Source organism: Aptenodytes forsteri, unplaced genomic scaffold (genome assembly GCF_000699145.1).
Source record: "Aptenodytes forsteri isolate BGI_AS27 unplaced genomic scaffold, ASM69914v1 Scaffold282, whole genome shotgun sequence".
Taxonomy (NCBI): Eukaryota; Metazoa; Chordata; class Aves; order Sphenisciformes; family Spheniscidae; genus Aptenodytes; species Aptenodytes forsteri.
In genome coordinates this window covers 1,105,635-1,128,540 of record NW_008794089.1, presented here as the reverse complement: position 1 = coordinate 1,128,540, position 22,906 = coordinate 1,105,635, and the positions used below count along the sequence as shown (strand labels likewise).

The 22,906-nt window shown below is 40.5% G+C and overlaps 1 protein-coding gene across 3 annotated transcripts in view; it reads left to right on the top strand.

Annotated features, from left to right (window-relative positions):
- Nucleotides 1–22,906, top strand: part of GLI3 (GLI family zinc finger 3) — a 195,946-nt gene that overhangs the window by 55,313 nt on the left and 117,727 nt on the right. Inside the window, exon 3 of one of the 3 annotated variants that reach the window (XM_009274817.1) lies at nt 2,994–2,996. The exons of the other annotated variants lie outside the window; for them this stretch is intronic. Coding sequence (XP_009273092.1) covers nt 2,994–2,996 — 3 coding nt within the window. The remainder of the gene's footprint in view (nt 1–2,993; nt 2,997–22,906) is intronic. 3 annotated transcript variants of the gene reach the window in all.

Sequence of the window (22,906 nt, the reverse complement as noted above, 5' to 3'; positions counted from 1 at the left end):
AGGCGTGGATGTACAGAGCAAACGACCGCTCACAAGCAGCAGTGCATGGAAATACTAGCTTGCAGGTTGGAGACACCATTTGTAGCTTACAGTTTGTTAATGCAACCCCCAAATCTCACTTAAAAAAAAATCTTATTGGGGAAGCAAAATAGCTTCTCTGTTTGTAGGCAGTACGGCTGGGGAGAGATGAAATGTGTGACAAAAACAGCCCCCCAAACAAACAGCAAACCTTAGGCTGAATTTAGTGGTGATGATTGCCATTTTGACCATCTGACCAGCTGCCAGCTCACCCCTTAAATCTAGTTCAAAGTGTTATTGATACTACTGAAGATTCAGACTGAAGAAAAAGGGCTGGCCGATCAGAATGAGTCTGAGTGGTTTGCATTTAGTTTATTTAGTTTTATTTTATTGAATTTGCCTTTTGATGAGAGTTCTCAAGATTTAATGAAGCTACTATGTCTGTATTGTGACCAATAATGCTAGCTAGTTAGGATGTGTGGGCTACTAGAAAAACATTGATGTCAGAAGTTGAGAGAACAGCAGAAGTTATCCAGCATGCAACAGCAGAGAAACAGGAGATGAGTTAATTTTAAATGAGCAACATGATCTTAAAGCAGAAGTCTCAGTCAGAAAACATCAGATGGGCAGACCTGCTTCACTGCTGCTGTAACGAGTTGTACATTTGTACTCACTGATTTATAAAATCCCTCAAGCTATTAATGTCATGTAAAGAGCCATCATGCTTTTATTTACCTTTAATAGATGTGATACAGAAGGACAACTAAAGAGACAAATGTCTAGTTAGATTTTGAGGAAAGCAGACAGGCTTACTGAAATTTTCATAGTAGTTGTATCATTTATATATGTAAGACATGCTTTCATCAAAGTGGTGACTGTATTCAGGCTGACACTTATAGTGGTCCATATGAAGAAGGATGAATAATGTAAACATACCCCAGTCCCACTGTAGCAACAGGTGAAGAACTAGCAAGGCTATCGTTCCTTTCCTTAGTTTCTTGCCAGTTTTGCTGGGCATATGGATAGAAAATACTGTTTTAATTCAACATAGTCGGGTATGTAAACACAGTAATTCCTTAGTTTCCCTGTGGTTGGAAAATATAGACTTTTCAAGATGCCTAATTTGTGCTTCTATTTATACCCACTTTGTATTTGAAAGTGTGGGCAGGCTTCCTGTAACACAGGAAAAGGGAAAATAATTTTTTTGAAGAAGGACATCTGTATATTTTTATGGCAAGAAAAGAAAAAGAGCATTTAAGTCAATTGTGTGTGGAACGCATGTCGCCTCCAGGAGCTGCAGTTATTAGAAACAACTTGAATGCTTTGCATTTCTACATGTAAATATGCGTGTGTCTGTGTATGTGCGTTGCAGGATTTTTTGTTGTTATAATTTTTTTCCTAATTAAAATGACTGATGTTGTAAATGTTGGAAATAATAGTTACCATATACGTGGAATAAATACCTCATTGAGGGGGAGTTTGCTCTCCTGCAGAGTGTGGGTGGGGATAATGGTTGTGTTTCAAGTGGACTGGCTTTTCAAACAGCTGGGATGAAACATGCTATGGAGCTGGCGGCCCTTCTGCACTGCCAGAGAGCCCCTCAACCGTTTAGCAACTGAGAATGAGAGCAGCCTCATGCTCAGCCCACAGCCTTCTGTCCTCCAAGAGGTAAAAAGGAAAACATACAGGCCTAAACCAGAAATTTTTGTTTTCTGTCTTTTTTTGCTATGGATTTCTTAAGCACTGTTTAGACAGTGCTCACAAAGTGTGGGGGTTTTGTTTTTGTTTTTTTAACTTTTTAAAAACTTTTTTCTTTTTAAAAACTTTAGGGCACATGACAAAGATGCTGGCATTTCCTTTCATGTGTTGCACCTTTTCTTTATTGAGGAGAGCAGGGTTACTAAGCTTAATCACAGTGTTCTTAAATGGATTTAAAACCTTGTGTTTCTCAAACGCTGATTGCAGTGGTAGTTGGAGCCCCTTGTTAATGTAAATTCTGTCTCTAGAGGTGGGGCTGAGGCAGGGGAGGTGGGGATAGCAACTTCCCTTTGTTATTCTCTTCCCCAGTTTTAATTCCCACGCAGATTTATGGCAGTGCTAAGACTGCCTGTCTCACAAGTCATTCCTCATGGAAAAAGTGAATCATTCCTGATGTAAACACTTTGATTTAAAACATACTGCTGGTATTCTTCCCTGGGTTTCACAGCTCATCTGCAAGAATTGTTAGTTCCTAATTAGTAAAGCCTGAAGAATTATCTTAAGTAAAAAGCAGTGACAGTTCACTTGGCTCTGATCTAAAAATTTGTATCTACAGGAATGGCCCTGGCAGGATTCTCTTTCTGGTACATCCCTTCATCTCAAAGAGGTTGCACTGAACGTAGCTGAAAGCGGGAACTCACTCTCTTTTTTTTTTTCTTTTTTTCTTTTTCCTTACTGGGGATTTATTCTGCTGGTTTTGAAGCTCCTGTATCTATCTGGGGAAGTGGGAACTGCTTATTGCACATTTCATAGGATTAACCCTCCAAAGGTATTGATTGCCCTCAGTTCCCACTGACTGTGCCTGGACTTGTGCTTTGTAAGGACTGGGCCCCTCATAACTGCCCGGGTTAGATTACCCAGTGTTAGTGTCATCTCAGAATCAATTTGCGACATGAACAAAAGACCACAGCAAGGAAAATACAGTGCTGGTTCACTAGGTGCACTTGTTCATTTACTGTGTTTTAATTTCTATTGACAAGAATTCCCCTTCGTTCATCTCCCCATAGAAAAGGAAAAAGGAGGGAAAAAAAAAAAGGAAATTAGATTCTGTTTCTGCAAATGCAAGCTGGTAACTGGAAACACTGCCTTAAAATGCAATAATTAGAAAGTGATGACTTTTCATCACAACGTGGCTTGAACCACGATGACCAGCTGTGTGCGGTGCATTGGACGCTGAGAGCAGTCCAGGTCTCCATCACTGGATGAGCTCATGGAAGGGGGTCTCCATTTGCTTTGTAGAGGGGGAAGCCAGTGGCCTCCCTTGTCCTCTCCCTGGCACATTTTGGGATTCTGGAGGGACAACAGAGATACTTTTGAATAGTCCCAAAGTGGGCACTTCTCTTAGCTCACTTTTCTTAGCGTCACCGTGTGGCAGGAGCCCGGGACAGCTTTTTGTAGAGGGTTTCCCCCCAGCCTTGTCGGAGAGCAGTAGGAGAGTGTCAGTGAGGAATCCTTGTAGAGATTTAGGGCCGGGGTCTTTAAAGATATTTAGGGGCTCTTCAATTTCAAAGTGAGTTGGGCCTCTTAAATACCTCTGAAAATCTGGTGGTACTTCAGCTCTTTCTGCAGCATTTTGCAAGGGAAGGGCTTAAGTGCTCTAGTAACAAAACTATCCACTGACAGTGATTTATGTGGTGGTTTCACAATGTTGTCAAGGAGGGGTAGTTGAAAAAAGCAAAATCTAAAGCTTTTAATAAAATTCACAGGAAAAAAAGCCTCTAGTACAAAAGTGAATGTCAGATTACTGGTGTCAGCTGAGAAACTGAAATGTTGGTCTTTAAGAAAATTAGCATGTTTGCAAAAACATTTTTGGGATAAAAATCTAAAACGTAACAGTATCTTTCAATAGCCTCCAACAAAAAAAAATTACTGCTCTCAAGATCAAACTTAGGGTCAGAGGCAACTTCAGTTTGAAATTTTGGAAGGTACTGCAGACCTCTTAAGCTTAACAGCAGCTTATAAATGGAAATCTCTTCTCCAAGATGCCTCCCAAACCTCCGTGGTCGTATTTGGGAAGTTCTGCTCACTACAAATACTTCTGACCATTTCTCTGGAGTCCTTCTGTGGAACAAGTGGGGTCTCTTGAGAGCCCTGGAGTTGCTGCCCCTGTGTCGTCCTCTCACTTGGAAGTAACAATTGCACCCATAGATTTAGAGCTAGAAGTGGCACATAGAGATGTCCTTTCTTCTACCAGATTTTCTCTCTCCTCAGCATGAGACAGACCGCAGAACTGCCAATACCTGAAGGGCCTTGAAATGTAATGTGGTTACGAAGCTGAAAGGTGATCTTTTAGGGGTTTTTTTCTTTGTTTTGTTTTTAAGTTTAGGTAAATATATATCTTTGAATATTGACTTTTTTCTTGCCATTACCAGTAGTATTAATTTCAGCTGGAAGCTATAGGCAATGATATGGAAATAGGTGATCCTGTTTGTGTGTGGAGGGTAGAATAGGATATTTATAAGATCTCTTGTGGCCCTATAATTCTGTTGGACTTCAAAATTTTAAAAATGTCCTGAGGATCACGTTTAAAAAAAATAAAAAAATTATCCCTCTGTAGCACCTGAGAGAATTTACCTTCCAGGCACTACCGGGTGTGGAGCCTTCTGAGAAGCAGATGGGTTCTGTTAATCTCTCCTTTTTTCGGTTGTTCAAGTGCATGTAAGCTGTGGGGTAAGGTTTTTTGTTTTGTTTTTTTTTTTCTTTTTTTTTTAAGGAACAGGGAAGATAAAGACAGAGGACAAATGCAAAACCACTCACCTCTTTCACAGGTTTGATTTGGTTTGTCAGCTAAAGCTTTTTTAGATGCTTTACAGTATATATTTGTTGTATACTGCCTTCATGGAAGGAGACAGAATACATTGCTCAGAGCCATAGAATCATAGTTAAGAACTCTGGAAAAAAAAGTCAAGAAATAATGTAATCCATCTCTTTAGCCTCAAGGCAGATCAGCTGTCCCTAAATCAGGAGAGAATGAAAAGCTTCTTCCAAGTTGCTGTGTCCCTTGATACGTAGACATTTCTGTGTTGAAGAGCCTTGTGACAAGATGTGTGGTGGGTTTGGATTGATCTTGTGTCCCTACATGGTAACTTCTATGGCATCAGCAGCTGGAAGGTGGGGGAAAAAAAATTTAGAAGCCATAAAAATCTGAGTTGAAAAGTTTTGATAAAGTTTCCTCTTCCCTCCTAGAGATCCGCTAGCATGCAGGGGATATGGTACTTTCCATTGCTGTGTTCTCTGGGAGAAAAAAAAAAACCAAACAAAACCACCAAAACCCTTCAAAAAAACCCCACAGCCTGACGCATAACTGTTGTGCTCATTACTACCATTTCAACAGGCAAGAGCATTAGTTTTCTCTTTTTATTAGTTATCAGAGTGATCTTTGTGCTGGTGTTGAAGCTGTGTAGTGCAAGGGGTTAGCCAAGTATGACAGGTATGTAGAACTAGTGGCCAAAGGAAGATAAGCATTGTTTGTTGCAAATTTTGAAGCATCCCATAATGCCTGAGGTTGTCGTCTGTCAGTCAGCTTTTTATGAGTGCTTTGGCCTGCAGGCATTTCTTGGCCAAGGGGACATGGTCTGAAAAGCAGCCTCTTTGACTTGGCTGCTTAGAGCTTTAAAAAAGGTTAGCCACAACTCAGCCTCATGCGGCTTTTGGTGTCAAATGTGTTACCTGAATCTGTAAGGAGCTTTGTGGCTGCAGCAACTCGGGTCTTCTGGCAAAGCTTGGGGAACATGTGAACCAGGTGCTGGTTCAGTGATCATGATTTTCACCAAGAACTGAAGCAGATTCTCCTGAGCTGGTGAGTACAAGCCATGTACTTAACCACTGTGCAGTGCTTTACACTGTGAGGGAGATGGTTGTCTTGCATTGGTGGTCTTCCATCTGGTTAATGCGACAGAGGGAATTCAGTTGCCTAAGCAGAGATTTCAAGTGTCATTTTCATGCCTGGGAGGTTCCTAGCAGGTCTGTGTCTGCTACCCTGGAAAGACTGGTCTTCAGTACATCCTGTGTCATATCAGTTAACTCTGTATGAATGTCTCAGATACCTTAGGGATCTAAGATGGCACTATGTGTCTGTGTTTAGGCAGCTGAATCCTCGTCAGTGTTGTAACCGGGCGTTTAAATTGGTGTGTCCAAATGTAGAAAATAAACATTTAAGTTCAGTTCTTTTTTTATCCCCATCTCCGCTGCCATCGTCCAGCTCTTGTGAAGAAATCTGTGGCAATAATTAGATTGCAGAGTAGCTAATGTCTACAGGGTGCTCCTCTTTCATGGTTCCCTTGTGTTAATTTTGTTGTGTCCTGGGTGCTTGTCACTGAGATCTGGATGTGCACTGTCCTTCCTTGCTGCTGCCCTTGGGGCTGGGGGGGAGCCCAAATGTATGGGCACTGAAGGAGGGTGTTGTGTCCCAGAGGATGCCTCAGGCTGGGCAGTGGGGGTAATGGCAGCATGGGGGCACCATGGACGTGCTCTCCCCATGGCATGGACTTGTCAAGGGAGGTTTTGAAAGGCAGCGTGGTTCCTGTTGACAAGGTGCAGTTTCAAAATTGTCCCATGGAACAAAGCACCAGCTTTGGCCTCCTGTTGGAGTCTAGGGTTGAACAGGCCTTTACTTTTAAGACAGTTTAAATGCTTTTATTGCTGAACCATTTTCAGGATCACTAGCGGATACAGCTTTATTCCTATTGATTGAGCTCAGTACTTAGGAGGAGAGCCTCGTAGCCATAGCCTCTGCTTCCTTTTATTCACACCTAGCAACCCAATTAGGTTCCTCTTAGCCTGGCTCTTGGGTAGTTTACACAGTACTCTCTAACCTCTTATTAAAACACTGCTCAAATTACTTACAACTCGGGCTCTTGAGCTTGCTCAGTGGGTCACATCTGAGTTTGGAGATCATGTCAGGAACGCTTCCCCCTTCAGTCAGAGTTGTACTGGCTACCTCTTTTCATTTGTGATTGTATAACTTACAGCTGAGGCAGCAACCACCAGTGCGGGGAACCAGTACTGTACTAAATATGAATGTATTGGTAGCTGTGTTAAGAGTACAGCTGCTGTATTGCTGTGTGGTCATTAGCATGTGTGGTGCTGGTCAGTACACAGCAGCAGGAAAGGCAGTATGTGCATGGGAGTGTTTGTATGTCCAGGTTTGTACATCTTCATACTTTCTTTTAAAAATAAGAGTAATCACTTACAAAACATTCTTTTGCTCTTTTTTTTTTAATTGTCTTTCAGAATTTGTCTTGTTGAATTTTGGAGTTCAGCACAGCTCCCCAGATAACGGAATCGCTTTCTAATCTAAATTACACTTGTTTCCTGCCTCACACTGAATAAGGTAGCAGAGAGGGTCCCCCATTGTTCATTCTGGTTTCCCTTTCACATTTCAGTGCTGCCCCGAGCCATCATTTTTCCCAAACAGCCGAACGGCGCTGATCCAGAACCCAATGAATTCAATGAATCAACAGCTGCTGGCTTCAATGAACTTTGTAATAATCCCCAGTTGCCTTATATTCTACCCTTTCATCTTACCTGCTCCTCTTGCTAGTTGTAATTTAAAATCATAATTCCCAAGGATCCATGTTACCATTTCACAAATGAAGAGCTGAACATTGTTATTCCTCTATCTGCAGTCCCCTGTTGAAGTAGCTTATGGTAACAAGCCCAAAGTAATGGCATATGACATACTTTCAGATAAATGGCTGATTATGGTAACAGCTGAGTGTAACACCATACCAAGTGTTGAAGCAAGTAACTAATGAGGTAGAATGTGTTGAAATAAATTTCATTCCAGCGTGTAACACTCCTTAGTGTAAAAAGGTACTGCATTTGATTTGTATGTTTTTTCACCAACCTGCCTACAGATACAACTGTTGAAAGCCTCCAGCTTTGGCCTTGACTTCTGTTAGACGTCATTGGTGAAATGAAACTGGGTTACTTGGGTGAATAAGGTTTCTTGGATCACGGCCTGTGTTATGTATAAACAGTGGTTGCTGACTTTACTGGGATGGACCAGCATGGTACGGTGATAGGAAGCTGTTGGCACCAAAGCCATGTTTCATGCTGGACAATATTTGAGTTGGCATCAACACCAGTGATCTACAGTGCTTTTAACAATAAAATTGGTGCCAGACACCAAAAACATTAATTGCTGCTATGATAGGAGCAGAATTCTTTTCTTCTTTTAACTAGAAGGGAGAAGAGGAGCACTAGTCATATATCACTGGCTAATCATTGAGCTGCCCAGTACTTGGGATGTTTGATTTGGAAAGTCTGTACGGCTTGCTCATATACGCCCCTACTTCGCCTGAGACTGGCAGTGACCATGGTCTATGCTTATTTTCACTTTTACAGGTTTTCAGTTTTTCTTGATTTGTCAACTTGAGTACAGAAAATTTAAACAAGTTTATAGGCACATAAAGCCAACTGGAAGAAACCCCTTATAAATAAAGACCAAAGGCCTGATCTGGCTTTGTCTGCTCCTGTGGAAAAAATTACAAAACCTGAATGAAACCCAAAATGCTGGCCTGTGAAAGTTTCTGGGTTCTTGTGGGGAAATGGCACATCTCTTCAAAGATGGTAGTTATTTATCGTGTACATCTACGTTTAGTAGTTTCTTCCATCCTCTATGCATTATAAACCAGAAAGGTAGGTTGAAGACACAGGCTGCTGTAGTGGTTCCTCTCATAGCTGTTAGTTTAGTGTGTATACTGCTCTGAAGAGGTGGTCTGTACAGGGAGGTTAAAGCATGCCGCACCTCTGCATCCTGACCAGCATCCCTCTCTGGGACTTTTTGGTAGGCAGCCTGTGCGAGTGTTGCCTGTGTTGTGCTAACACGTGGGGCTTGCCTGGGCATGCAGGGTCCTGCTGGACCAGAGGGGTCTGGGCCAGTTGCTGCTGAGACCATGCTTGAAGGCTGGCAAAGCACAAGGTTGACATGCCTTATTTTAAGGGGGTGGCCTCTGGGCTGCCTTTAAGAAATGATGTAGACATGGATACTGCTTGTTAAGGCTACACAAGGTATTGACACAGCTCTCTGAGGAAGACAGTCATCTGAAACAGTGTGCTGTGCTCTGGCTGTTGAGAAGTGACTGTTGTATTTTCTTATGGGAAGCTGGTGCTAGCCTGACATTGCTCTGTGGTCCTGAAGCATAATACCCTTTTGTGGGAATTGTCATATGGATGGGAAGAAGTCATCTTCAACTTTAAATTCCTTCTAAGCACGCCTCTAGGCCAGGTCAGTTTGGCCACACGTGCCAATAGGTCTTGGCTCCAGAAAATGCTGTGGTCTGCTGCTCAGTGTTTTCCATGTAATGCCTTTTTTTAATTAACATTCAGACCCTATGTATCTGCTCCTTGTTTGCTGCAGTCTTTGCTTATCTGTGTGTAATGATGAGAGATCGAGTGTCCAGCTCAGCTGTTTGATGCAGAATCTCGCCATTTACATGGCTGGCTGAATTCTCCCAGCTGTGATTTCCCAGGAAGCTTCAAAAGCAGAAGGTGCTTTCTCCTTCTTGGTTCCATCCTGCTGCGTAGTACTTCCATGAGCCGCACCTAACTGCAACTAATGACACCCTTTTATTTTGTCAGTGCAGGGAACTGAGAGGTGCTACTGGCAGGCAACATCCTCTTCAGCCTAGCTATACTTTGCTTACTTTGCTTCTTGTTCTTCTGACAGTGGCATGCACTTAGAAGAAAAGGACTTAAAAACTGGTCCAGAATTGATCGAGTGCAAGAGTGGGAAACCAGAGGTGGGAGCTGTAGCAGCATTCCTCCTCAGCCCAGCCTTTTTAGGACCGTGGTGACTTGTATATTGTGGCTTGTAGCTATCAGAATAAAATCTGACAACCCCCAGAACCCATCTTCAGCTTTCTGTAACTCTGGCTGATACCTACTGGAAGTACATGTCACCAAGACGGTGGGAGCATGGTTGACAGCGTATCGCTGTTTACAAAGTGAAACCCTGACGCATGATATTCATGGCAAAGCCATATCCCTGGGTGTGAGCTGGGTGTATACTTTATGACAGCGTGTGCATGTGTCTTGGGTAGCAGAGCTGCTATTTTATTTGAACTGGCCAACTCTTTTTGTTTTAATCTAGGATGAATTCAGCACTGTTACAGTATGCTGGACACTGGTATTACAGAATATTTGTGTGCAATATGGGATGCATGCATGCAGTACTGTAACTTGGTGTTTTCTCTGAGGCTTGTTGCTTCCTGGTTATTTTCCTGCGCTTTTTTTTAATGTGATTTTTCATATACTTCTCTATTATGAACCTTTTTGTTTTTTAAGCTATCTCTGATATGCAGCTTTCCTATCTTGGCTCCCAGCAACATTGAACCTCATTGTAAAGTCCCTTCGTGTAAAAGCCATCTAGTTATAACTCTCAAAAAATAAGAGGCTTGTCTCCTGAGGACAGCTCCATATTGCGGGTGGAGTGTAATCCTTAACATTGTTTTTTTGCTTTCAAATAGCTGGGGACAGTAAGTCAAGGAGTGAGAACTCCCTTTGTTTCATGTAGTGTGCGTTGCAGGGAAAGAATGTAACAGAGCAGAAAATGAAGAAAGACATAAAAGAATCTCAGCTCAAGGAGGTCAGATCCATCACAGGCTTAGCGTTGCCTTCAAAGATGCCTGGGACAGGTGGCAGTTCAAGACAATCAGAGGAGAAGCATCCGCTAGCGCTGAGATAAGGGATTCTTGCAGAATCCTGCTATCTGGTCCCAGTTTGCTTTGATGTAACTCTGCTAGAGAAGACTTCTGGGAGCAGGCTACTGCTTCCCTCCGTGATAGGCTGCTGTTGTTCAGCCTTTTAAGGTCTCATTACAGTGGTCCTTGAGGATTAATCCTCTTTAAGGTTTACATGGGAATGGTTTTGTCTGAAGGCCCAGCCAGGGACCTTGGTACCACCTGTACAAAGCATTATTGCATTCTTTCATTCTATTTTTTTAAGTGGCTCATATTTAACAGTATTTGACAGAAAGTAAAACCAAACATCTCGCCTTTTTTTGCTTCCCTCTTTGGCTATTACTGAGTTTTTGTTGAGCACAGCTTGAACAGTCCTTTGCAGACACTGAACCATTAGCAGTAAATTGTATGCTTCCGGTTACTCTACTTAGCCTGCTGGTTTTGGCAGTCCTTCTTTTTCTTTTCTTCTCTTGCGTCCACCCCCCTTTCTCCTTTTTAAAGGAGGAAGGTGATGATGTTTGGCTTCAGAATCAGAAATCATCCCATTGCGGGTTTATTCCCGTGTCTGCACTAGTGGATTTTTGCATTCATGCCATTCTGCTCAGGGAGGGGGGTTCAGGATATGGGAATGTCGTAAATTATCAGCATTAATTTATTAAAAAGACACATCTGCACTTATAAGGGTTTGTTTATGAAAAACATTTACCATTTTCTTCAAGGGGCGAAGCCTGCTCTCAGTGAAATGGCAGCAGGCAGAGTGTAGCAATGACGCATGCAGGAATCATACCCTGGGTTTGGTGATGCAATGGGAAGCACGTGCCTTCCAGCTCCTTAATACATTCTGTTATTGGTACTGTTTCTGTGTAACTCTATTATAGATCTATGTCTTGGAGATGGAAAAAAGGCATGCAGCCTTGATTCCAAAGGAAGGAACATTACTCTGAACTGGATTTTTTTTCTTCAGTGTCATTCATTATTTCCCTAATTGAACAAAGTGTTACAAAGTCATTTTGAGACTGTAACTTTAAGATGGTGGTTGAGGTAAAAGTAAGACAAAGGTTCATGCTGGATAAGTGAAAACAGTATCAGTGACCCTGACATGCAAAAGTAAACTTACTGCTCTGAGGGTAATAAACAGTTTAAGGGACTCATCTCTGTCTCGCAGTAGAAGTCCTTAAGTTTAGCTCTTCTGAACTCATACTTAGTAGCTTGATGGCCCTAATTCAAATTATTGTGAAAGGTGATAGTGTGTTTTATTTAAAACACACACCCACCCACCCACCCATATTTCTACCTAGAAAACTCAGCAATAGCTGTAAGTTGAATTCTTTTGGGGAAAAATAATGGGTTGTGCATTGTGCCTACAGAGTACCTGGTCATTAGTTATGTAGTGATTTTACTTTATAAAGAAAAAGAAAGCAAAAGAGCCTTCAAGGCTTTGGGGAAAAATAATGGGTTGTGCATTGTTGCCTACAGAGTACCTGGTCATTAGTTATGTAGTGATTTTACTTTATAAAGAAAAAGAAAGCAAAAGAGCACCTTCAAGGCTTCTGGGTTGTTTTTCGAGCGTTCTGTTTGGAAGTTATGTGGTATGTTGAAAAGTGCTCATAGTGCATGTATAGCAGATTAGTTTTCTTTATGTATAAAAGTCTTACAGGAAACCCTATAGCTAATGCTGGCTATATAAAACTGTATGGTGCCATTATTACCATAAATATGCCTATGACCTTCATACACTCTTACATTTCCAAACTGCACATAATTTAAGTAATGCACATATTTAATTTTTACTGTATTTGTGAAGATTGTTAAATTCTGCCCATATGAATTTTTTCCCTAATAGCTAATTCTGAGAGGGTGGGAGGATGGGAGAAGCAGAAACTAAGGAAAAAAAGATTAGCTAAAATAAAGGTAATAAAATATGTCATGATGTGGGGTGCTGTAGATCCCTTCAAAAAGACCTGCCTTCTGAAGAAATACAGGCAAATTCTTGGCAGCCTAACTTCATATAAACAGACACACCTGTCTGATTTATATATACACATGCAATCAAGTGCTCTAGCCATAGTCTTGATGCATATATTGAATAAGTATTTAAACAGAATAATCTATACTTACTGTCTCTAAGATACAAATACTTTGAATAATGTAACGTTAAATTTATGTCCCCTTCTTTAATTTCACGTTAGAGCTAGTTGTCAGCAATTTAGACTTGTATAGAACTATTCTGAAGGTTGCTGTTACATTTTTGACTTCATAAAATACAGGGAATGTGAGATTTTTTTTCACTTGATGACAAATGGATGAAAATTGCCAGTGCTAGGTATTTAATTGAATTTGATGGCTGTTTGTGTAATTTCCAGTGTAAGGTGCCATTATGAAGCATCTTTTCAAACCGAAAGTCAACACTGCAATTTAACAATGGTTCATAGTACAGCACATGGTTGTTAAGTTTGTTTTAGGTGGAAAAATGTGCTTGGCTACACCAAGCCAAATTGTGGCCCATTCTGTAAAGAGCCCTGGCTCCTTTCCTTTTTCATCCTAAACGCAAGTGGGCTGGATGGGACAAAGGGGAGGCGCTGATTTCAGACAGCTTGATGGGAATGTGATGCTGTGGTCCAAGGATTCAGCTGCACAGTCTGCAGCGGGGTGAGAAACGGATGGAGTTGCCTTCTGGGTCCTGGGACTGACTCCTGGGCTTGTCTTCACCCAGGCTCTAAGAATTAATGTCTCTGGGAGACAGGGAAGTAAAATGGCCAGCTCTTGCACTGTTTGTACATATACCATGGTAACATTTACTAATATTAGTAGTAGTGTTTTCTAAATAACAAAAGTACCTAGTAATCAGTGGGGGTCAGCCATCCTGGGAATTCAAACTATAAAGTTCAGCCATTCTTTCATTGTGAGAGGAAAACAATATATGAAAATGAAAACCCGTTTTGTTTTTTTTTCCTGCTGTGACATAAACCAAAAATATGGTACTTGATTTTGCTCAGTAGGAGAAGAAGCATGGAAAACATAACTCCTGAAAAAGAAGTTTCCAGAAAGTTATAATCAGCTAAAAATAGGGTCTTCTAAGTCCTTATATAAATCTACTACAGCAGGTGCTACTCAAACCTCTCTCTCTATGTGTATAAATATATAGATGTGTGTATATATATTTTTATTACATATATTAAAAATTTCTTTACAGTTTTTGGGCTTTATACCTCTCTCTAGTCTAAAATTTTTCAGTGGTAGTAAATTCTGTATTTTGTATTAGTAGCAGTAGAATCTTACCTTTTTTATTAGGAAGGAACAAAATTGTAATCAAAACTGATCTCAGGCTAACAAGTGTGGAATGGACTAAGAGTTGTTCAAACTAAGTCTGATGGTTAAACCAGATTGTCTTTATTTGCATTTAGAAAATACTTACCAATCTGAAAACGAAAAAAAGCAATACAACAGAAGTGTGTGTGTATTAAGCGTTTACATACAAATATGCCATACAGCTGCTGAATGCTGTTGTTAGCATGTATAAATTTCATTTAGAAGTGGCCACAGCAATTGTAAGTGCCAGCCCTGCAAGAACAAATGTATACTCAAAAAGTCTATTAAATGCAGTGCGATCTGTGAGAACTGTAGGAATTCACCTTAGTTAAATTGTTTCAGTGAATTTTAGTTGCCAACTGTTGTGTTAAACACTTAGTATAGATTCAAATCATATTAACAAAGAGTTTGATTAGAAAAAAAAAAAGCTGGATGGATTTCCAAATTGTCTTCCTTTGGAGCCTTTTAGGGTCTCCTTGTGCACAGCTCTTTCTTTGGTCTTCTCTTTCCATCAAGGTCATCCAAACTTCTCCTTATTTTCTGTGAAATCTTGTGCACACTCCGTTACCTTCCAGACTTAGTTTCATCCACGCTTGAATATCCACAGGACCATCCATTTTCCTAACCTCTCTGTATACTTTCTTCCTGGCCCCTGTCTCCCAAGGCTAGAGCCATGTGGGATTTACTCGTCTGTCTTCCTTTCATGCTGTAAGAAGAGAAAATCTTCAAAACTTTGGTTATTTCTGTGCACTCTGTCCTGTTAGATCCTGGCCTGAGCTCGCATGTGCTGCAAAGCTTACCATCTTGGGAAGGCAGTATAAGCGTAGCCTATAAGGTGTAGCAAGGACCTGAATACTAGGGTGGCGGAGCAGAATCAAAATGTCACTCAAGCAGCTCTGACAGGGTTTGGGCACTCAATAGGTGTCAGCTCAATTCCCCAGTATCTGTCTGAGCCCTGGCTGCAGCTTTGGAAGAACATACAGATCTTGGATAGAAGGTGGCAAACAGGGGTTTTCCTTGGTTTGGGTGGTACAGTATGAAACAGTGGAGTCTGGCCGTGGCTCTGCAGGTAGGTAAAGCTCATTCAGCAAAGCTGCGGGTCTCATCCTGTAAAGCACATGAACTGATTTTGGACTTGTTAGGGATGAAACCCCTCCCCACCCCACCCAAAACAGCTGAAGGCTTACAAGTATGTTCAGGATTAGGTCTTATAATATTCTAAAAACAAGAACACAGATGAAGTACTTCTAAAAATAGCTCATTTAGAAGTGATTCCTTTTTGATATTTTGGTCTGTTGTGTGTTTTGTTGTTTCTTGGTACCCTGTTTTTTACAAGGTGTAATGTTTGGGGAAAAAAGGAAAGTAAATCTTTCCATCTGCTCAAGAAAGCAGTTTTCTAAGATACTAAAGGACCTGTTAAACATGATTCCTCATAAATAAAGTCAATATAGAACAGCTAGTAGTGGAGAATGTTTTCAACGTTGACCCACGTTATTTTTTCAAAAAATGAAACAAAACTCCAGGCCCCATATCATGTGTTCCGTATGAAGTGCTATCTTTCTCTCAAAGCAGTATGCACAGACCCATTGCCCATTTGTAGCAACTGACAGGCAGAGGTTGAGATTTGTTGGAGATCTCTAAGGAAGTTTGTGGCAAAGCCACAAATAAAAATCTTTGTCTAATGTGCTAAGCCCATGCCTTACTAATTAACTAGAAAGACTTTCAAAGTGGATTCAAATCTCTTCCTAGCCTGGTTTTCAATTTGGGTGATTTTTTTTTAACTCTTCATTTTGTAGATGCTCTTTCAGAGTGTTTTTATTGACCACAATTTTTTACATGAAGCTGCTTAAAAGCTGAGATTGGGTCCGTAATTTGATAGTTAATTACTGTCTAAGCTGTAAACATTGCTTCAAGAAGCATGCAGAATCAAACTACAGCTTGATGCAGTAACGTAAATGAGTGGCTGTATTTTCAGAAGTGCTGAGCATTGAGAAGTCTTTTTCGGAAGCTCTTGGGTGCTTGGTAATTTGAAAAAGAAGAGTGTTTTCTCTAACTTAATCAGGTCTTAGATTAATAGGATTCACACTCTGAATTCCTAGTAAGATGAATATTTTTGAAAATCCCACTCTTAAAGCCTAACTTAGAGTTTGGATTTCTGAAATGTTGGCCCTAACTTCTAGTCTTGAATTCGGATGTCTTCTTTGTGTGTATTTTGCCAGTAACCAAGGTAAAAATAGGCTGTGCTGTAATGCATGTGGTTAATGTTGCTTCATAATGAAAGTGCAGGTGTTGTCAGGTGTACAGCGAATGAGGCAGGTCTCAGAGGAGCAATTATCAGCATGGCCAGCTCTACTCACACCTAGATTTTTACATGATGGGCCCACTTACTTTTTCCCCACTTACTGAAAGTTTGTTTTTTTTTTTAAATACTCTTAAGCTTATTGTCATACTGCAGCATTTATTCATGTCCTTGTATTTCACAAACTGCAGATTGTTACAAAAAGTCTCTTGTAGTTGAGCATCTGCTTAATTGTTGTCCTTAATAAAGTGCTTTCATGCAAAAAGGCTGAAACTTTGGGTCCCCCCACAGAAGAAAAAAAAGGAACTTGGACAGGGAAGGTAATGCAGGGACCTCATGGGGGAATTCCCAAAAGAAAACACTCATTTTAATAGCCAGCTACAGTTGCTAAGTGACAACAGTGGAGTTAACCTGTCTCATAGTTTATACAATCCCAGCACTTATAAATGTGAAAATTAATAGTTAAGGCTGTCATAAATCTTACACTACCTACATAGTAAATAAGCACATTATTCATACCAACTTTAAGCTACATTAACTCAATCCCAAGTAATTACTAGTTGAAATTTTCATTTTGGAGTAGAAGGAGACAGGCTAAATTCTGACTATTGGTTAGAAAAACCCAAGCGCTGCTCTTGTAGCTGTAATGTCAAAATACTAAGAACTACACAAAAATCTTGCATGAAAGAGTAATAAAACCAGTGTATTATGCTAAGTACTTATTAATGATATATTCCTTAAAACCACAAGTACAAGTCACTAGCTATACATTGAATTTTTACCAAAAGTCTGTATTGTAAACATTTCCTTTTGAACTCTCTGTACAGGATTGTACAGGAAAATCTTTTGGACATTGTAAGTCCAAACAGGAAGTGCTAAACAGGAATATTTGCTTTCAAATAAACTTACGAAACAGAGAATGTGCCCTCTTGAAACAGAACAGTTCGATAATGTGATAATAATACAATTGTAAAATCTCATCAGTTTAGGCCGTGATGTTGTAGGTTCAGGTACATGGGGAGCGTATGTTCCCTTACCTGATGAGGATACAAGGACAGAGTCAAATTTATGTCCACAGCCACTCCTTTCTTTGCTTTTAAATTGCTAGGGTTTTGGAAGTGATGTGTTAGCTAGGTATGCTTCTGTCACCTAGCAACATTAAACAGACTTTTGAAACAAATTGTATTTGGAATAGGCAGTTTTGGACCATCATTGGATGGAATAAATCTGGGTATCCCTGGCATTCTCCAAAATCAGATACTGCTGTGACTTTTCCAGGTGTCCCCTTTGTTAGGAAACCTTTGGAAAGCGAATGGCTTCCAAGTTGACTTAAGTTCGGCTCAAACTTGAGCTTTGACAAAACTTTTGGAGAAGTAAATACCATGAAGGAAGATCCCGCTCTTCCAAAAAGCCCACCTGTGTTGTAGTTAAATGGGGGTCCCACCATGACAATTAAATGTGTTGATCTTTAGTGCTACATTCCTGTGCACTGAATGAAGTGATCTCCAAAGTAAATAGTGCTCCAGCCCACTAAGGCTTTACTGGTGCTGGCTAAACCAATGCTTCAAACCACAGCAGTAACTAAACTGAATGTTGTTGCAAAACGTGTACCTGCGGAGTGTGTAGGCACTAATGAAATACATGGGTATTTCTGTATGTAGCAAGAAACACAAAAGGTAGGTAATGGTAAGGTTGAGTATCTCACAGTTACTTTCCAAAGGTGATGGTTAGTGAAGATGCATACTCTCCAGGAGATTTTTGTTCTTGATAAATAGAGCAGGTGGGAGTACTGTATTTCCTGTCTGCTCATTGGCAGCAATTACAATATTATATTTAATTACAGAGATAGGGTTTGTGTACATGATAACCTCCATAAACAGCAGGCATCAATCAATGATCCTGATTTTCTTGCCCTCTTTTGTTAGCACTCTTGCTCTGAAAGAATAAAGGAAAAAAAACGAAACAAACCTTCATTACAACCTTGCAAGAAGAGACTGGGAAGGGTGTAATGAGCAGCAGTGTGCTGATATGTTTTAATAAATATTAGTTTACTGCATACCACAACAGAGAGCAAATACATGCAATTACTTGCAAATTTCTTCAGTGTTTGTACTTATAAATCTCTGCCTAAATCTTCCCAGCTGGGAGTTAGGCTGGTCTTTCTGCTGTGGAAGCAGGGCTTTGTTCTCATGTTCAGCTTCGGCTCAGCCTGGAATAATTCAGAAACGTATTAGATAGATTGCAGCTCCCAAAAGGCATAATGAAATAACCTTCACTCCCAGCCTTAGGGAAATAAGCACACAATCAGGGTTTGGGCAGATTTCTCGATTAAACAAAGAACTAACTGTGCACAAATTGCTCCATAACAATTTGTAAAGAGTCCACTTTATAAATTTCTTGCAGATGTAAAGCTGATATTTTTTAATCAGAATGGCAGGGCTGTTAAAGTTGAAATGTCTTCAACATTTTCCCTTTGCTCCATAATTAGTATCAGAAATATTTAGATTTAAAATGGAATTGGTAACACATCCTGGGTTATTTTTGATTTGTTTTTAGGAGTCAGTGAAATGCAATGTCAAACCCAAGCTAAAAATCTCCATTTAATACATACAGTGAACTTAATCCATCTGGAATAGATTCAGGATAACTTGGTGCTGTCAATTTTTATTTTGTTTAATTTCATATGGTGTTCAGCAAAGGAATGAAAAGTTATTGCACTTAATGTTGTTGTGACTTAAGGTGTTCGGTCAAATTATTCAATAAATCAAAATCAGGCTCTGGTTGTAGTTGCTAAGCGTTGTTTAGAATAGGATATTTAGGAGATTTTTAGCAGCTTTCCATTGATTGAACAAGACACAGGTGTCATGCAAAAAGCATGCAGTATTTTGATGAATAGCTGTATTAGATGGCAAGTCTAGGGACTCCGTAAACACAACTTCTTATTTTACTGGCCTTTGTTTTTAACTCGAGGGCTTCAGCGTAAAAGAAAATAAGACTCGAGTATCGTTCTGATGCCTTTACTGCTTATCTGTGACCCATGCTCTTATCCTCCGAAATCTCCCCCGACGTTTGAAAATACATACCTATTTTCTATACATGAGCTTGCTGCCGACTACCTCATTTTTCAGCTAATTAGATGGTTCGAAGTCCTGCTCTCACCTAAATGTGCAAGAATATTACTACAGTTTGTGGAGAATGGTAGAGATTTTCAGACCATCCCTTCAGTGAAGCAACGTTCCTGCTCCTTAGACTGGTGTCTGCCTGCATCTTTGGTTCTGGTTCTCTGTCTGCTAAGTCCAGATACCAGAGCTGAAGTCAGCAGACCTGCAGTCACGTAACAGAAAGCAGAATCCGTTCCCCAGTTTCCTATGTCACGCACTGAAGAGGAGCTGTGCTTGTATCAGCACAGCTGTCAGCAGATGCTGGTAGGTCCTGTTTCTACAAGCACAATGTTCAATTTCAGTTTAAACAGAGTGAACTTTCTCAAAATGCATGCAGCTACTTGCCGTGAAGATGTGCTGCTTTCTAAACCAGCACAGCTCAAGCAGTACCCAGCCAGCTGCTGCCTGGACCAGCTCTCAGAAACCGAAGGTGTCAGTGCAGCCTGGGGAGCTGCTCCTGCAAAGCTCGGGCTGAGCCTGCGGCACGCTTGGTGTTCTCTCCCAGAACATCATCTGTCCGCTGCTCTGCACTGACAGTAAGTTACCAGCCAGGGAAGTTTTGACTTGGAGGTTCTCTGAAGTGCTTTACCCTTTATGGGTAATGTAGTTCCTCATGCAGGCCCAGCTGGCCTGACACCACCTATCCCTTTCAAAGGAAGTATGTGAGACATAAGCAGGAAACCTGCTCCTGTACTCCATTAAATTAATGACAGAATTGGAGTTTCTAGTTGTGTAAGTTCAGCTGTGGTTTGGGCGCATGTTATAAATGGGGAGATAACAAAAAATATATCCTCACTGAAGAATGGACTTGCCACATTTCTGTGTAAGTGTGTAGCACCCATGCTCATCTTGTTTACTTCATGCACCTGGGTCAGTGTATGACCTTGTGTGTAAAAAGAGTAGAAAAATACTAAAATGGTTTCAGGAGGGACAAGTACTAGGGCTGCTCAGTGTGAAGGGAAACAGCGAAATGGTAACAGGCATCTTGAGCTAAAGAGAAAAAAGACTCAATGGAATTTACTGGGAAATTCATCTTATCTTTTACTCTGTTTCATGTTTGACAGGACCTTCTGACAGCTTTTACCCATCAAGCAGATATGAAACACTGTTCAAACCACTTGTGTTCTGATAGCTGAACCCAGGGTTAGGAAATGAACTTTACAGTTATAGTGGACATTTAATTAAATACAGTGTCGTTCTGCCAATAGAGACTGTAACAACTGCTTGAGGTACTCTGATTTTACGCTGGAGAATCTGCAGTGGCATGTTGAACAGGAAGGCCCCAGCTTGGTTTTCTTTTAAAATTGCATTTAAATGTACACTAGATACACATTCATCACTTTAATCTAAACTCTACTGTAAATTAACATGTATAGCCTCTGAGATCATACGCTTTCACAGAAGTACTCTAATGAAACTTGGCAGCTTTCGCCCCGTAACATCATTTGTTCCATTCACTAGCAAAAGCAGACCTCAAACAAGTCAAAACTGTGCTCAGTAATGAGTTCCATTATTTTTCTTCATGTTTTTGGAGTCTCAAAAGCCTCCTGTCCCGTGTCTTTATTTTACAATAAGTCAAAAAAAGCACGACAAGCCTGCAGATGTATCAAAGGAAAGCCTTCTCATGTAAGATCCTGAGATGTTTGTCATTTACCGTAACCAAGCGCGGGACTTCAATTAGCATGAGTGACTTGTTGTCAGTAAGGAAGCTTTCTTCTCAAAACCGGTACATTAGCTGCTTGATGTTCACGGATGCTGTTACTTGTACAGTTGCTTGTTGCCTGGATGATTGTCATAGTCTTTTGCATCCCTATTGATACTCATATAATGCTGACATGAAAACCAGGTGCCAAAGTAAGCTCATAAATATAAAGGTTTTGTTTGAATTAACCATTTCTGTTGACCTCATGGAAAAGTACATGCTGTTTATCACAGAAGCACCACTGAGGCTGGGCTGGTGAACGACTTGGTTACAACCATACATTGTCAACAAGAAATGAGGTGACTATTGCTCAGTTTTGGGGTGGAGTGGGGAGGATGAAACTTGAGATGCTGTGTTTCTCCTCTGTAAGGGGAAACCAGCGTAACCCAGTTTTGGCCATCTTAACCTATAGCAATGAGAAAAAAGCTATAGGAAAAAACCATTCATGCAGCCTGTGTATCTGAGGGAAGGTAAAGCAGCATTTCCATGCAGTTTGTCTGTTGTGTGAGCTGTGATGTCTGATCTGTCTCAGCTCAGAGCTCTGACTTGAGCTCATGACATAATGGGGCAAGCCGGAGAGAGAATGGGCTGCTTCACTGCACCTTGGGTCGCTTAATTTATACAGTCTTAAGGTTTTTGCTAAAGAGGGCAGATAAACTTTTTTATCCGGTGCCTAACTGCTCTGCTTAATTGTGTAGGTACCACTAGTAAGTAAGAGAGATGAAAAAGCTCTGGACTTGCATATTTTCAAGCAAGTTTTTTTTCATATGTTCTCATAGTTAAATCTAATAAATCTAATGTCATTCAACTTCAAGATAAAAAAATAATCATGGTAGCAGTCATATCTGCATAGAAAAAAATTACTGGTATGTGTTCAGTACAGATCTTTCACCTTCACTAAGCAAGTGATTTTGTAGTCATTCACTAGTTGATAGGTTTTATTGCACTGAATTAACCTATTATGTCAGCTAAAAATAACCAGGAAGTCTTTGCTACATCCTTACCCATTCCCCCCCTCAATATAAATGTATATGTTTATTTTTAAATGTTAATACATGTAAATGTAGATCCTTCATGAGTTCTGTTGTTTTTCTAATGTTGAAGAGAGCATTAAGTATTAGTAAACCAAAATAGAAAGAATTCTAGTTGCAAGGGAAAGAAAATCTGTTCTAGTATAAATGTCTTCCCCTTAAAAAATATGGCCTGATTCAACAACTGGTTGATGACCCACTGAAGTCTTCCACAGAAGTCGATGTTGGTCTGCAAGTCATCAACAGGGCAGTCAGTGGCTTTCAGTGTATCTGTGTGGATTAACCTCACTGTGTCTTCTGGGTCTATTCTGATGAGCTCTCTAGATCCATAGTTTTGGAAGCAGGATCAGGTGCCCAAGAAGTCAGAGGAGAGAATTTGTCTTAATAATAGTAATTCGTTGAATACCTCTGTGTGTGTATAAATTCTTAAGTAATCAAGAAGAAAACCCAGAAAATATAGTAGAACCATGCTGATGTGACCAAGGATTTATAGCATGCTTGGGGTTCCCACAATTACACCACGTTGCCTAATTGAATTGTGTTACAGACCAGCTAGAAGCAGGGGAAGAGGATACAAAGTCTCTCAGCAGAACTGAAAACGTCTTTCTGATAGCAGAAGTGAGGAATGTCCATTCCAGTTTCCAACTGTTCCTGACTTGGATTGCTTCTGTTCTTATTTGTTTTTTCTTGGCTTCTGCTCACTTTGTACTTTATTTCTGTCAGACCTTTTTCCTTCTCTTTTCATACAGTGTCTCTGCAGCATGCTTAGATAGTGATTAATGGGAACCCTGACTCAGAACACCTGGATACAGTGAGTCTTTCGTTTAACAGTGGATAAGCCAGCAAACTTTAGGGCAAAGAGCTCATGTACCTCATTCTGGTGATCAAGTTTAAACAGCGGTCTCTCATATTCAGACCCCACCGTGTAGGGGAAAACTGCATAT